Source organism: Synchiropus splendidus, chromosome 3, assembly GCF_027744825.2.
Source record: "Synchiropus splendidus isolate RoL2022-P1 chromosome 3, RoL_Sspl_1.0, whole genome shotgun sequence".
NCBI lineage: Eukaryota > Metazoa > Chordata > Actinopteri > Syngnathiformes > Callionymidae > Synchiropus > Synchiropus splendidus.
In genome coordinates, this window is record NC_071336.1 from 23,623,003 (window position 1) to 23,635,387 (window position 12,385).

Here is a 12,385-nt window from a genome sequence, read left to right on the forward strand (position 1 = left end):
TGCTGTGGGTGGGATAGATGGCCTCTCACAAGCCATCTGAGTTGTCTGGCTGCGGAATTGGCCGCCGGTCAAAGTGAATGATACAGTGTGACATTTATTGGAGCCCAGAGAGCAGAATGTGGAGATGGAGAGAAAACTATGAAGTAAAAGAGGAAGGAACACGTCATGAAAGGGTGAAGACGGTGCAAAAAGCAGACACAAATGAGAGTGACGGGGAAAGTTAGGAGTGAATGACACACCGGGAACCGTGGTTTTCTGACGTTAATGTGCGTCTCAACTACTCGCTCAGACAGATCAACTACTGCGGAATTATCCAGACACAAGAGGAATGTGCAATAGCCGCCAGCTCGGCGGAGTGAGGAAGGTTTCCTCTCTTTAAATGGTTGTGCATGAATTCCATGTCATCTGTTACGTCCCATCCGTGCTCCACTTCCTGCTATTACTCACCGCGCCTTCATATATACTTGCCCAGAAGCATTTTGGAAACACTTCCTTGTCACATGAGCTGCTGGAGACACATTTCGCACAAAGCCGTAGCAGAACAAATCACATGAACTCACCAGTGCGATCTTGAATTTAACTCACCGGAGATGAACACGGATGCTAATGGAGTTTTTCCTCGAGCACAGAGATTGTAAACACAGTTGGCGCTGATCAACAGCTGGCCATGTGCTCTCATTCATTCTGGAGTCTGTTCAGGTGTGAAATCCTCTCTAAACTGCTGCAAGGCATGTTTCAAAAAGCAAAGCCTTTTGAAAGATTAATAAATGCTTACATTATTTATTGTCACCTTTGTTTATCCCACCTGAGAGGAATAAGAATAATAGCAGCACAGACGGACCACAGCAAATTCCACTCGCAGGAGCCCAACTTGAGCTCTTTTGAACAGTCCATTGGCAAATAAACAGAGGCAATGATGGACAAAATTATGAAGTTTCAAGCCAAACTTTGAGGAACAAGCAGGCTTCAGATGCGCCGCCGCCAACTGGTGCAGTGATCGCTACTCATAGTTAAAGTATCTATGCTGTGTTTTGGGCTGACAGTAGATGTTTTTTATGTATTTATTCACCCCAAATTTAACCGTGAGTGGTGAGAAGAAGTGGCTGATCGGTCATGGTCCTCTCCTTCTTGTTTAATGTTGGAAGTGGGAAGACTAGCAGGCAACTTTCACAGATGCTTTTCCCAGCCTTTCGCACACTCTTCACGTTCTTGCTCCACAGTTCAGCTTTGGGTGGGATCCTGACCACTGTCTGTTTCCTGGATTGTTTAACAGTGGGAGATCCAGAGATGCATTTCTGAGGGCTGCTTGGAGGAGGTGTTCAATCTCTGAGCACTTTTTGCATTGGTTTTGATTCATTTGCATTTTGAACATCCAGGATTTGTTTCTTCTCCACCGCTAGCTCCTGACTGATGCGTCACATGATGCCCATTAAAGCAGAAAATACTTACCTCCGGTGGCAAGTCAATTTGCTGCTTGTATCACTGGCGCGTTTGTCGAAAACTAATCAACTTGTTTACCTAACAAACACAACTCCAACAACGAATAAAGCAAATTTAATTTCAAATGCTCAAACTTTGTCACCTAATTTTCCGGTTCCAGTAAGATTGAAATTCAATTCTGGGAGCTGCGAATAATCTGCTGCGGGCACTTGACACTGCAGGCTGCAGCCGCGATCCACCTCGCAGGAGCCTTCCCTGCACCTTAGTTGTGATCACTCAGGTAAAAGGCCATTTATCAGCGATTGGAAGGGCGGAGGCGTCAGTTTAGCGACAGGACATGACCACCCATCCATCTACAGCTTCAGCCAGACGCCACAAAGCCGCACGGAGGAGCAGGATCATGGTCGGAGTGGAGGGCCGCTCCGCGGGGGAAACAAGGTCATTGGCAGAGAGGAAAAGAGTTGAATTGCTGGGTAATAGCCAGACTGCAGCTCCCAGCTTCATATATTGGCTTGGAATCCTCTGCAAAATAAGACTAACTGCATCCAGGAACAGCTCAAGTAGTCGACTTTTTGTCTCTGTTCAGTTAATTTATAGCCTAATAATCAGAATCTGAATCTGAAAACTTTATAAGTCCCAAGGGAAATTCCGTTCGCAACATGCTCTGTACACAACATATCACAATAAATTAAAAAAGAAATAATATTATAAAGCGCAAAAAGCTATATAAAAGCTATATAAAACAATGTGCAGATTCAAGAACAGAAACAGAAAAATGTGCCTTCATTGAATCCTTCATTGTAATTTTTTCAGGGATGAATTGTATATTTTTATTGCCACAGGAAGAAAGGACCTCCTGAGGTGCTCAGTCTTTGAGTTGGGTAGTCTCAGTCTGTTGGTCCATGTGCTTCTGTATTGGACCAGGAGCTGATGGAGGGGGTGGTTGATGTTGTCCAGGATGCTCCTTAGTTTCAGGAGCACCCTTCTCTCCATAACCGTCTCTAAAGAGTCCAGTCTCACCCACACCACATCACCAGCTTTGCGGAGTGATGCGCCTCAGATGCTAACAGAAGTGCTGCCTTACCACAACTAAAAAAAGTTGCTTTACATTCAGTCTAGTGTGTTTATATGACGTGCGGCCTAACTTTGGAAGTCTCTATAGCCATCAGTGAGCGAGGAGTGTCACGCTCTTCTAACACAAGATGTATGTATCAATCAATGTGCGAGGTTGGATGTCAGTTATGTGCTTCATTCACACTAGTCGCACTCCTCCTTTCCTATGTGGAGAAAGTTGAAGCATCTTGTGGGCTTGGGGAGTGTGAAATCAAAAGACTGGCTGTCGCTGTCGTGAGGACTGAAGAAAGAGCTGAGCCAAAAGGCAAAGAAGTGTTCTCGCTCATGTAGTGAAAAACTCTGGGAGAGGTGACCTCCCTTTCATGCTGTTTCCGGCCTCAGTATTCCCCCAGAACAGTCAACTGATTCTCACTCCTTGGACGTTACATATTGACAATCCTCAAGTCCCAGGATGATGCTGAAGTCAGAAGTCATTCTGTGTTGCATGTCAACACAGTAGGCTTTCAGTATAAACAAGTTGGTAGTGGAAATTCTTTTTTTGACTGTTAAGAAATATCGCATATTTTCGGGAGTTCATGATGCCAGACAAAATCTATATAACTGATACATTGTATTTTATCAGAATGTTTTTTCGTCCTCTTTCTTATTACGCCATTACTAATTCAACAGTATACATATCATGTTCTTTGTTTTAAGACTAACCTTTCTCTTATGTTTCTTCTTTTCATTTGTGTGTATGTTTTTTTTCTTCTTCCAAATATATATATATTAAGAAAAATGAAATTACACTGAGAAACAAATTGCCTTTTATCTTTCGTAGGTGTAAGATCGACAGTTTTATTGTGATTTCTATGCACAAAAAAATTAATATTTTTATAGGTTTCATGGCATATTTACACTTCCTAATATCATTAATACATGTAATCTTTTTTTCTTGTTACTTGGTGTCATGTTTCGCAGTCATTGCCCTCTTACCCAGTTGATATGAATAACCCATACACCAGCCACAGTTTGTAATGAGGCCCTTCATTTCCATCTTCTGACCGGAAGCATCAAAATGCAACATGGAAGGCTTCAACACTCGACATAAATGTCCACAACATGGGACACCAACGGAGTGAGAAGCTGTTTAAAGTGCTGGTGGAGGAGAGAAGTTTGGGCCACTTCACTGTACAGAGGAGAGAGAGCCAGAACACTGGTAGGAAGATGTTGAGGTTGGAACTGCCAGGCAGAAGGTGGAGAGGAAGGTCAAAGAGGAGATTTATGGAGGTGGTGAAGGAGGACATGAGGTTTGTAGGCTTGAGAGAAGAGGAAGCAGAGGACAGGGTGAGATGGAGGAGGAGGATCCACTGTGGTGACCCTTGAAGGGAGAAGCTGGAAGGAAAAGAAGAAGACTGTGGCTGCTGTCCCCATATTTCAACCACAAATCTGTTGCCTTGACGGAGAGACAGAGAACTTTTTCAACCCTCCCATAGACTTTGAAATGAATTCAATGTTACCTAAACCTAGCTTTATCCATCCAAAATATCAACATCATAACTTCACATCACACTGACTTTCAAAGAACAAAAGGCCCACCTCCAGGGAGCCCTGTCTGAATAGTTAAACCCAAAGGTGAAGTGACGTCTGACCGGTTAACTCAATAGCAACCCACATAATGGAGTCTAGACATTTGGACTGAATATCAAACCCAGCGATCTTCATGCTGGGGACGCAGGAGGAAAAGATCAAGTGAAGAAGATGCTATCACTTTTGAAATATATGGAAGTTGTGGGAGTCTGCTGAGCCCCCGGCCGTTGGAAGAATGGTCTGGTCTTAACATGAATGGGAAGCCCGGAGAGACCATTGTGGGGTCTTTGGAATGATAGCAGGGTGCGAGCGAAGGGGGCTGAGCGACTGTGGCCTGATGGCATGTGATAAGCAGTGGACGGATTTAAGGGCAGCACTGTGGTGACTCTCTGATACACGCCCGCTCCCCCCTTTAGAGACCAATCCGTTGCCTATTCACATTCAGTCTTGTGCGTACAAACCTTCGAGCAGTTCATGTCTCCGATTCCATTCTCTGTAAGCTACAAAGTTAAGAGCAGAATTCTGCTGAAGACCTTGTGTTGATTCTCTTCTCTGTAACTCGTGGTTACTCCTCACAGCCACACTATTAGCGATGCACCACGTCTAAACCTCTGAATTAGCGGCCTCAGAACGAGATGGACGCTAATTGTGGTCCAAATTAAAGAGCTTAATTAAGCGCCGCTACGGACCATTTATCATCGCTAAAACAAAAGCAGCAAGGTGACAGAAGGAGGCGGATCCAGGAGCATGTGGTGCCACTATCAGCCTCCTTTAGTTTAACCTCATGAATTTGAATTCATTTAATGTGTGGTTCCTCTGAAGCCCGAAACAACATCACCGCTTGGTGTGTGTGTGTGTGTGTGTGTGTGTGTGTGTGTGTGTGTGTGTGTGTGTGTGGTGCGATGAAGAGTTATTTGACAGGCTGAGTGATCCGCTACTGGTGGACAGATGAGTGTGTGTGTGTGTGTGTGTGTGTGTGTCTGGGCGACCAGGAAAAGTGGTTTTAGTAGCTCCTGGATTTACAGAGACCTCCCCAATGTGATTATAGTTTATTGTGAGTGCAAGGACCTGGCCGTAATTCAGTTTGAAGAGAACATCAGACCAGCATTAGGACCCGAAAGTTCACACATCGCAATCTGGACCAATAAGAAATAGGAAAGGCTTTTGGTGAGGCATGGAAGAAAGAAAATTAGAGCCGTATTGTTCTGTCTTTTTTCCTTCTTTCTTCGCAGGAATTGCCAAAAAAATAAAGACTCACTTTGTCATCCTTGATGACTCTGCACACGTTGGTCAGAGAGTCTGAGTAGAGGGGGCAGTACTCTGTGACCCACAGTGACCCCTTGTTTGTGATCGAGTAGATGCGTACCTGGAAACTCTGCCTCCTCTCAGGTGTCTCCATTGAGAGGCATGATCTCTTCAGCATGTTCTTCTCCCAGCTGGCTGTGGAGTCACCCCAACAAGATGCCCGAGCTACCTCAGGTGGCATCTCTCAGCGGAGCAGTGGCTCTTCTTTGAGACTCTCCCAGATGACTGAGCTTCTGGAGAATCCGAGCTTTGTATTTCTTCACCTGTCTCTTTGATATTCAGCCTCTACCCAGGGCTTGTTGTTACCGGCAACTTGAGAGCCCAACCTAATGGCTCAGCTCCTTTTTGATATTGAAAATTGATTTTTTCGGTTTAACTATATTGACTGTAGTGTTAATTTTGTTAGACCAAATGACCCCTTTTCTCATGATAAAGACGGCACCACTGTTACATTAACACTATGTGAATGTGGGTTTTAGTTGATAAATTGAAAAGAAATGTTTTGTGTAAAATGTTTTGAAAGTAATAAAACCAAAAACTCCCTTCCTGTTTTTGATTACTACACAAGAAGAAACGCAACACATCCTCCAGTTAGGCAGATGTTTCTCTTTCGCTTTGTGATTGGCTGCTTTCCATTTCAGTTTTATTCATTTTCATCAACACAAGTCTGGCTCCAAAGTTTATGTCATTTAAACACCATTTTTAACTTTATTTTGCTGGTGTTTCTAATAAATATAAAACACGAAGTACTGAACAATTGTATAAGTTGTAAATGTATTCAATGAGTATTCAATAATAAATAGTTATTCCAGATTTTTAGTCTTTTTTAAGCCGTGGAATCTAAGTCAACTGGAATAAATACACCAAATATATCTCTGGAATGAAAAGAATGACTAAAATGATTTTACCAAAACACTGGCTAAAATACATTGAAATTGAGTTTGACTATAACTAGAATAAATTGTTGTGATTTTAAGTCCACCAAAAGCATGACTAACAAAAATCATATGTGAATGACCAAATGTGACTAAGACTTTGGCCTAAGACTAAAATGAACTCTAGTTGAACTCGTAGTTTCAACATATTTGGATATTTTTGATAGTTATCAACAAATTCAAGGCAGATTCATGGTACTGTTGATATTATTTTTTAAAAGCGTTAAATATGAGCTTCTGTTTCTTCAAATACAGTTCCTGGTTAAGCGGTCAGGACAGAGGACTGTGTTTTCATGTGATTATCTTTAATACAATAAATAAAAAATACAGTAATAGACGCACACAAATATTCATGAAGAAGTTCTCTGCATGTCTTGTTAGCTATAGTTCAAACACGGTTATTCAAAGCCTTTGTCCTTCAGCAGTTGTCTCACCGTCTTCAGGTAATGAGGGTCTGGATAGCCATCTCTGCAACACACAAAGATCATGTTGAAGATCCACACAGCCTCCAACTTTAACTTTCAGTGCAATGGAATTCATCTCACTCTGTGTTGGCAGAGTGGTCGGGGTTCGTCTTTAGTGGAATGGTTGGGGTGATGACAGGAGATCCGTCCAGGTTGGTGGCGACGGTGAAGAGCATCTGTTGGTTGAATGCCTTCTCCATCTGCTTGAGAACTTTCCAGCCCTCACGGTTGTCCGGCAGGTAAGCGCAGAGCCGCAGGCCCGCGTGAGGCTGCCCGGGACTGGGGTGCTTCTCCTGCACAAGGAAGACCACTTCACTCCAAAACTGATCTGACCTGACTCTTGTTCGACACAGTATCTCTCCCTGTTATTTACAAACAATTTTCAGAACGTAACTCTTCTAAGATACAGCTCAGGTTAGCTGTGCCTCTACTCTGCTTCACCCCTGTAATTGTCTGAACTTGACAAACCTGATCTTCAGCCTCCTTAACAGGAAGAATGCCGTCCGTCTGGAGACATGGCTCAAAGCTCCGCCCCCACCCTTCTTAAAATGATTCAAACCTTTACTTTTTCTTTTTTGGTCGAGTGATTTTCCTTTGTCCAGATGCACACCGTGACCAACTGAACAATCAGTGATCTTTAAAGTGACAACAATCGCGTGAGCTGGCTCGCCCAACGAACAAGCTACAGTGACATGACACATGGGACGCCGCCACTTCACATACATGGAGTCCTCGATGTGTGGCTGACTTTATTCAGACGTTCTATGAAGAACTGGTGATCCATCCTTCTGCGTCCATGGTGTTTCACTAATCTCACACCGAGTCAGGGGGGCAGCAGCCCCAGCAAAGAGGTCCGGCTTCCACGAGAAGCTTGTCTAGTTCTCAAAGCAAGTTCTTCACCGCAAAATCATTTTTTTAAAGCACGTTGAAAAATAACTTTTCTCATTGTTCTTTGTGTAAAAGAAAAGTAAACTTGAGAAAAATATATTATTGAAAAATATTTGAGAATCCTTTCATATTAAATTTACACATTTTTCTTCCACACATTTGAGAATATCTGGCTTTTTTTTCTGGCTGTGTGCTTTTACCGTTCTTTGCCCTCCAGTCTGCCCCAAAGCCATCAGGAAGGCCACATCAAAGAGCTGTGCTGGCAGCCTGGCCGAGCAGGCTTTTCACTGCATGGAGGACTGGCAGTGCTACTGCTGAATAACCTCAGCAAGGCAGTGGGAACGAAGACCAATAGGTCAACGGAGAGCTGTACAGAGCCACTCGTGACTCCTTCCCTGAGTCATGAACAGGAGCTGAGCCTAGTTTCAGTGAAAGCATCAACTGGACTGAGAAACTTCACTACATCATCAGCAAAGAGCAGAGATCCAAAAAACCCATCTACACTCTGGCAACAGCTGGTGAATTAATGAAAGTCAACTGTGCTTCTGGTCCTGCTTACTGTTTGAACACCGTCAGGGAAGATGTAGTTTATCTGCAGCGTGTTGCCGTCGGAGAATCCAGGAAGCTCTCGGTGCAGGATCACCCAGGTCATCTGACCCTGAGGCTGGCTGCCGTTGGACACCCTGCAGATCTCTTCAACCCCGACATTAGCTGCAGACAGAAGAGAGTTTAAAACCCCTGATTCGTCGTGGAGCTGGAGTGTTTGTGTGTCTAAAGAACACCTTGATGAAGAAGCGATGGAGGGCCGTGTCCGTCCAGGTAGCGGTTGCAGTGTAATTTCTCGGTGCTTTGACTGGAACCCATGCTGCGTGGGATCACACACACAAAAAACAGCTACTATTACAAACTATGCAACCACAACTCCTCGATTTTAAGCTCAAAAGGTATTCAGCGACAAAATCAGAAAATAGAAGTTGACGGATTCCAAACACTTTCAGCGACAATCGCTGCCTTTCTTGAGTGTCATTCCAACAACACTCTTCTTCATGACAAGAAACAGGCTCAGGCAGCTTGAGTCGCTTCTCTGTGGTGTGGTAGACAGCTTGACAGAGGGAAGAACAGAGTGAACATCTTCAACCGGCTCTACTCTGAGTCCGTCACCAACGACAGCGCTGTTGCTGAGTAGAATACCCGTCACCAGAGAACATCACTTCAGCTGCTTCCATTCCTGAGGCGGCTCTTTTATCCAGAGACATAAATGAAAGCGCTTAATTCTCATGAAGAAACTGCTTCTCAGATGACAAAACAAAGACTGAAACACTCCTCTCTGAATCTTGGTCTTATCGTTATCAGATCATATGTTTTATTTAAGTCTGTAAAGCAGGAGTCTTTAACTCTATTACACCAGGAGCCCAAATTGTGATCTCAGCCAAATCAATGGCAAAATAAATGACAATATCAAGGTGCATTGGAAATATCTCGATTATGACCATCTGTATTTAAAGTTCTTGAGGGCCACATAAAATGACTGCACGGGCCTGACTGGCCCTCAGGCCTTGAGTTTGACACCCACCTACGTGGAAACATATTTCAGATCCATCACTTTTCAATCCTTTACTTCTCTTAAAAAATAAAAAATTATCATTAAAACAATAATATTAGTAACTACTATTATACAGGCGTAATTTGAATACTAAAAGATTAAAAGATATGGGTTGTTGAGCTCCGTCCAACCAACCCATCATTCTAGTAAGTGTTTTCTCTAAAGTTTAATTCTGAAACGCAGACATCAGATTTTATTGACTGCAAGTGTCACGTCCCACTTCTCCCGCCTCATTTCTGTCTCCAGTCCTTGTCAGTCGTTGCCAAGCTCTCCTGTGTTTTGTCCTTTGCTTCTCCGGTCTTCAAGTTGTGACGCAGTGGCATCACAACCATCAATCAAAACAAAACATCGACTCCTGCATTGATCAGCATGTTCTACTTCAAAAAGCGGGTCAACCGTATCAATCAAAACCATTCCAACTATTATTCCAACTGGCAGACTTCCAACATGTTTATATTTGAATTGGTAAATTCATAACTTTCCTCCTGCTATTTTAAGGCTTAAAGAACATGTTTTGGGAACTATTTTAAAATATTTTTAATTCATCAGAGTAGAGGACGCAACAAAGAACTCTCTTGCATTTTTAATCATAAAAGCGCTGAGCCAGAAGGCTGCGGTCAGGCTGTGAAATACTTCGACAGATAGGTGCGGACTCTGAGTAGACCTAAGCTCCACTGGTGCTGTTTCATTGGGATGCTTTGCTCTGATTTGGGAACGTCTTGTGGGTGGTTTGATGGTGCCAGGTGACAGGGCGACACAAGGGGCTGCTGACACTGCCACTCATGGGAAAGCTAGTCTGTCTCCTGAATCTGAAAATGTTCTCCGGCCCCATCTGTTGGCTCAGTCGGTCCAGTGGAGGCTGCAGCACCTGGAGTGGAATCATCAAGTAATACTGAAGTACTCGGAGGCGGCGGTTTTGTGGAGACCATGGTGTGTAGCTGCAGCTCAGGTGAAGGTCAATCCTCACTGAGAGAAACTTGTGAGTGAGTTGTGCTTCCCCTGCTCTCTCCCTGACCTCTTGACCTCATTACCCGCACTCATTTGGATACTCCTGCCTGGTTTGGGGCTTTTCTGTCTGGCATTGTTGACTCTCTCTCTCTCTCTCTCTCTCTCTCTCTCTCTGCGCTGACATTAACCCTCCACTCTCCCTTCAATTAACTGTCCGGTCAGCTGTTTTGTCTTGATGGGCTCACAGTTTCAGTCTTCATGTTTCACCTCATACCAGGCAGGGGCAGTTATATTGGTGGAACTGCATGGTTCTGACCTTCTGAACTCACTTTTTTGTACCCTGCTAAATCATATTTAATATTTCATTTGCGAGAGGAGAAAAAACACCGTTAGGAGAAGACAGTTTCAGAGGAAGTCACCCAGCGAAGGAAGTGGCTTCACTCCGAGTCTGGGGTCAGTGGGTTTATCATACATGCCCCAAAAAGCACTGCAACAGTGAAAGCCATTTGAAAGTTACAATTATTTTCAATCTATTTTAAATGTATCATTAAACACAGTCAATAATTCCATCCAATCCCTATGATAGGAAATACATTTTTTTTGTTTTTAAATGCATCTCGTGTTTGGTGTCTGTCGCTTAAAATATCTCCAGGTCACCAACTTCCACGGTACAATCCAAAATCACAACATAATTTCACATATTTTAATGAGAAAAATCAGCGGGGTTTCAGACCTAGTATGACCCAAATACGTATTCATGGTATTCTAAGACTCTGTTTTGGTCCATAATTCATTGGACTGACATTCATGTTTTCACAGTTAAATTCGACTCCCTCTGAAGTCCTTCCTCGTCTAAAGCAAGATTAAAACTGTTGCAGAACACAAGGCATCTGCTTTTGCCAAACAAGATCCACATGATGTGATTTCCTTCCTCTTATGACTTGAATGCTGAAGTGTTACTGCTCGCACAATGAACAGCTCTTTAGCTATCTTCACATGACAACAAACAGACTGAGTTAAGGGGTTGCTTCCATTTGTTTCTCTTCAGATGCTGCAGCCCGGAACAAGAAGCGAACGCGAGACAAATGCGAGAACAGCACGACATGTGTGACAATAGTCATTTCCGTACCTGGTAGAAATGCTCCTCAGCTCCGAAGCCACTGTGTTGTTCTGAGGCTGTTGTTCAGGTCATGATGACTCGAGACAGACGGGTAGTAAGTGGGAGAGAGTGGGCGTGTCGCCCTGCAAGGTTGTGGTTTTACCTGATCAGACGGGTGGAACAGCTTTGTGTGAGTGTCTGCATGTGTGTGAGTGTTTAACCGGCCTACAAGCATGCAGTAATAAGTAAAGCACCACTTACATTTATGCTCCTGATCCATCCAGGAGGTAAAACTGATCCGCTCCCACACCTGTCAGTCTGGTGCGCAGTCCTCGACTGTTCACGTGTTGTGAGGCCTCCACTGTTTAGACGAACTTATGTCGACTTATAAACTAGACACGTAAACGTCAGGCAGTAAAGTAAAGGAAACTAAACAGGTTCATGTTGTGTAAAATTAGGTCAACAATTCTTCTCTGTGAAAAGCTGTGTTTGCTGCCGGAGACGCTGAGGGCGTGTCCTCCCAGCTGAATCAGAAGCATCTTTTTTATTTTTTTTATTTTTAAGAATAAAGAGTTCGGGAATGTACTCATCACAGCAACAAAGGCAACACCTAGTACAAAATAATTCGGTCAAAACCGAACATTTTGATAAGTTTATGCCAACATTTAAGATGATTTAAGCAACAAAAGTCACATCATGATTCGATTGGATTACCATTTTTGGATTGATTAATAATTGGTTTTTTTTTATGTCAAGCAGCATTAGATGATAGTTGAACTCTGGGGACACCTCATGGCGCCTTAGACAATCACGTCAAGATTTTGCAGTGGTGTAAACTGGAATGGAAAATTAAACAAGAAAAAGTGAACTGAAAGACAAGCTGATCAACGCACGGTTTTGTTTTTTTCCACTGACCCCTCACTGCTCAAAAGGAACTGAGGCACTGCAAATGATGTGGTTCGTAACAAGATAAAAGAAACCTAGATTTAGAAGTGTTTTTTGACAAAAATCTTATCTCTAGCATGACCTAATCTAATAGACAGGAAATCTTAAAATCCGA

General features: G+C 43.3%; 1 protein-coding gene across 1 annotated transcript; it reads right to left on the minus strand.

Annotated features, from left to right (window-relative positions):
- Positions 1–6,642: 6,642 nt before the first annotated feature.
- dtx3la (deltex E3 ubiquitin ligase 3L a) lies at positions 6,643–11,691 on the minus strand. The gene is made up of 6 exons (XM_053860663.1): positions 11,587–11,691; positions 11,356–11,488; positions 8,458–8,540; positions 8,235–8,386; positions 6,869–7,080; positions 6,643–6,791 (listed from the first exon to the last, which is right to left on the minus strand). Exons 3-6 carry the CDS (start codon positions 8,537–8,539, stop codon positions 6,722–6,724), a joined length of 516 nt encoding a protein of 171 aa, XP_053716638.1. The 5' UTR covers position 8,540; positions 11,356–11,488; positions 11,587–11,691; the 3' UTR covers positions 6,643–6,721.
- Between the last annotated feature and the right edge of the window lie 694 nt (positions 11,692–12,385).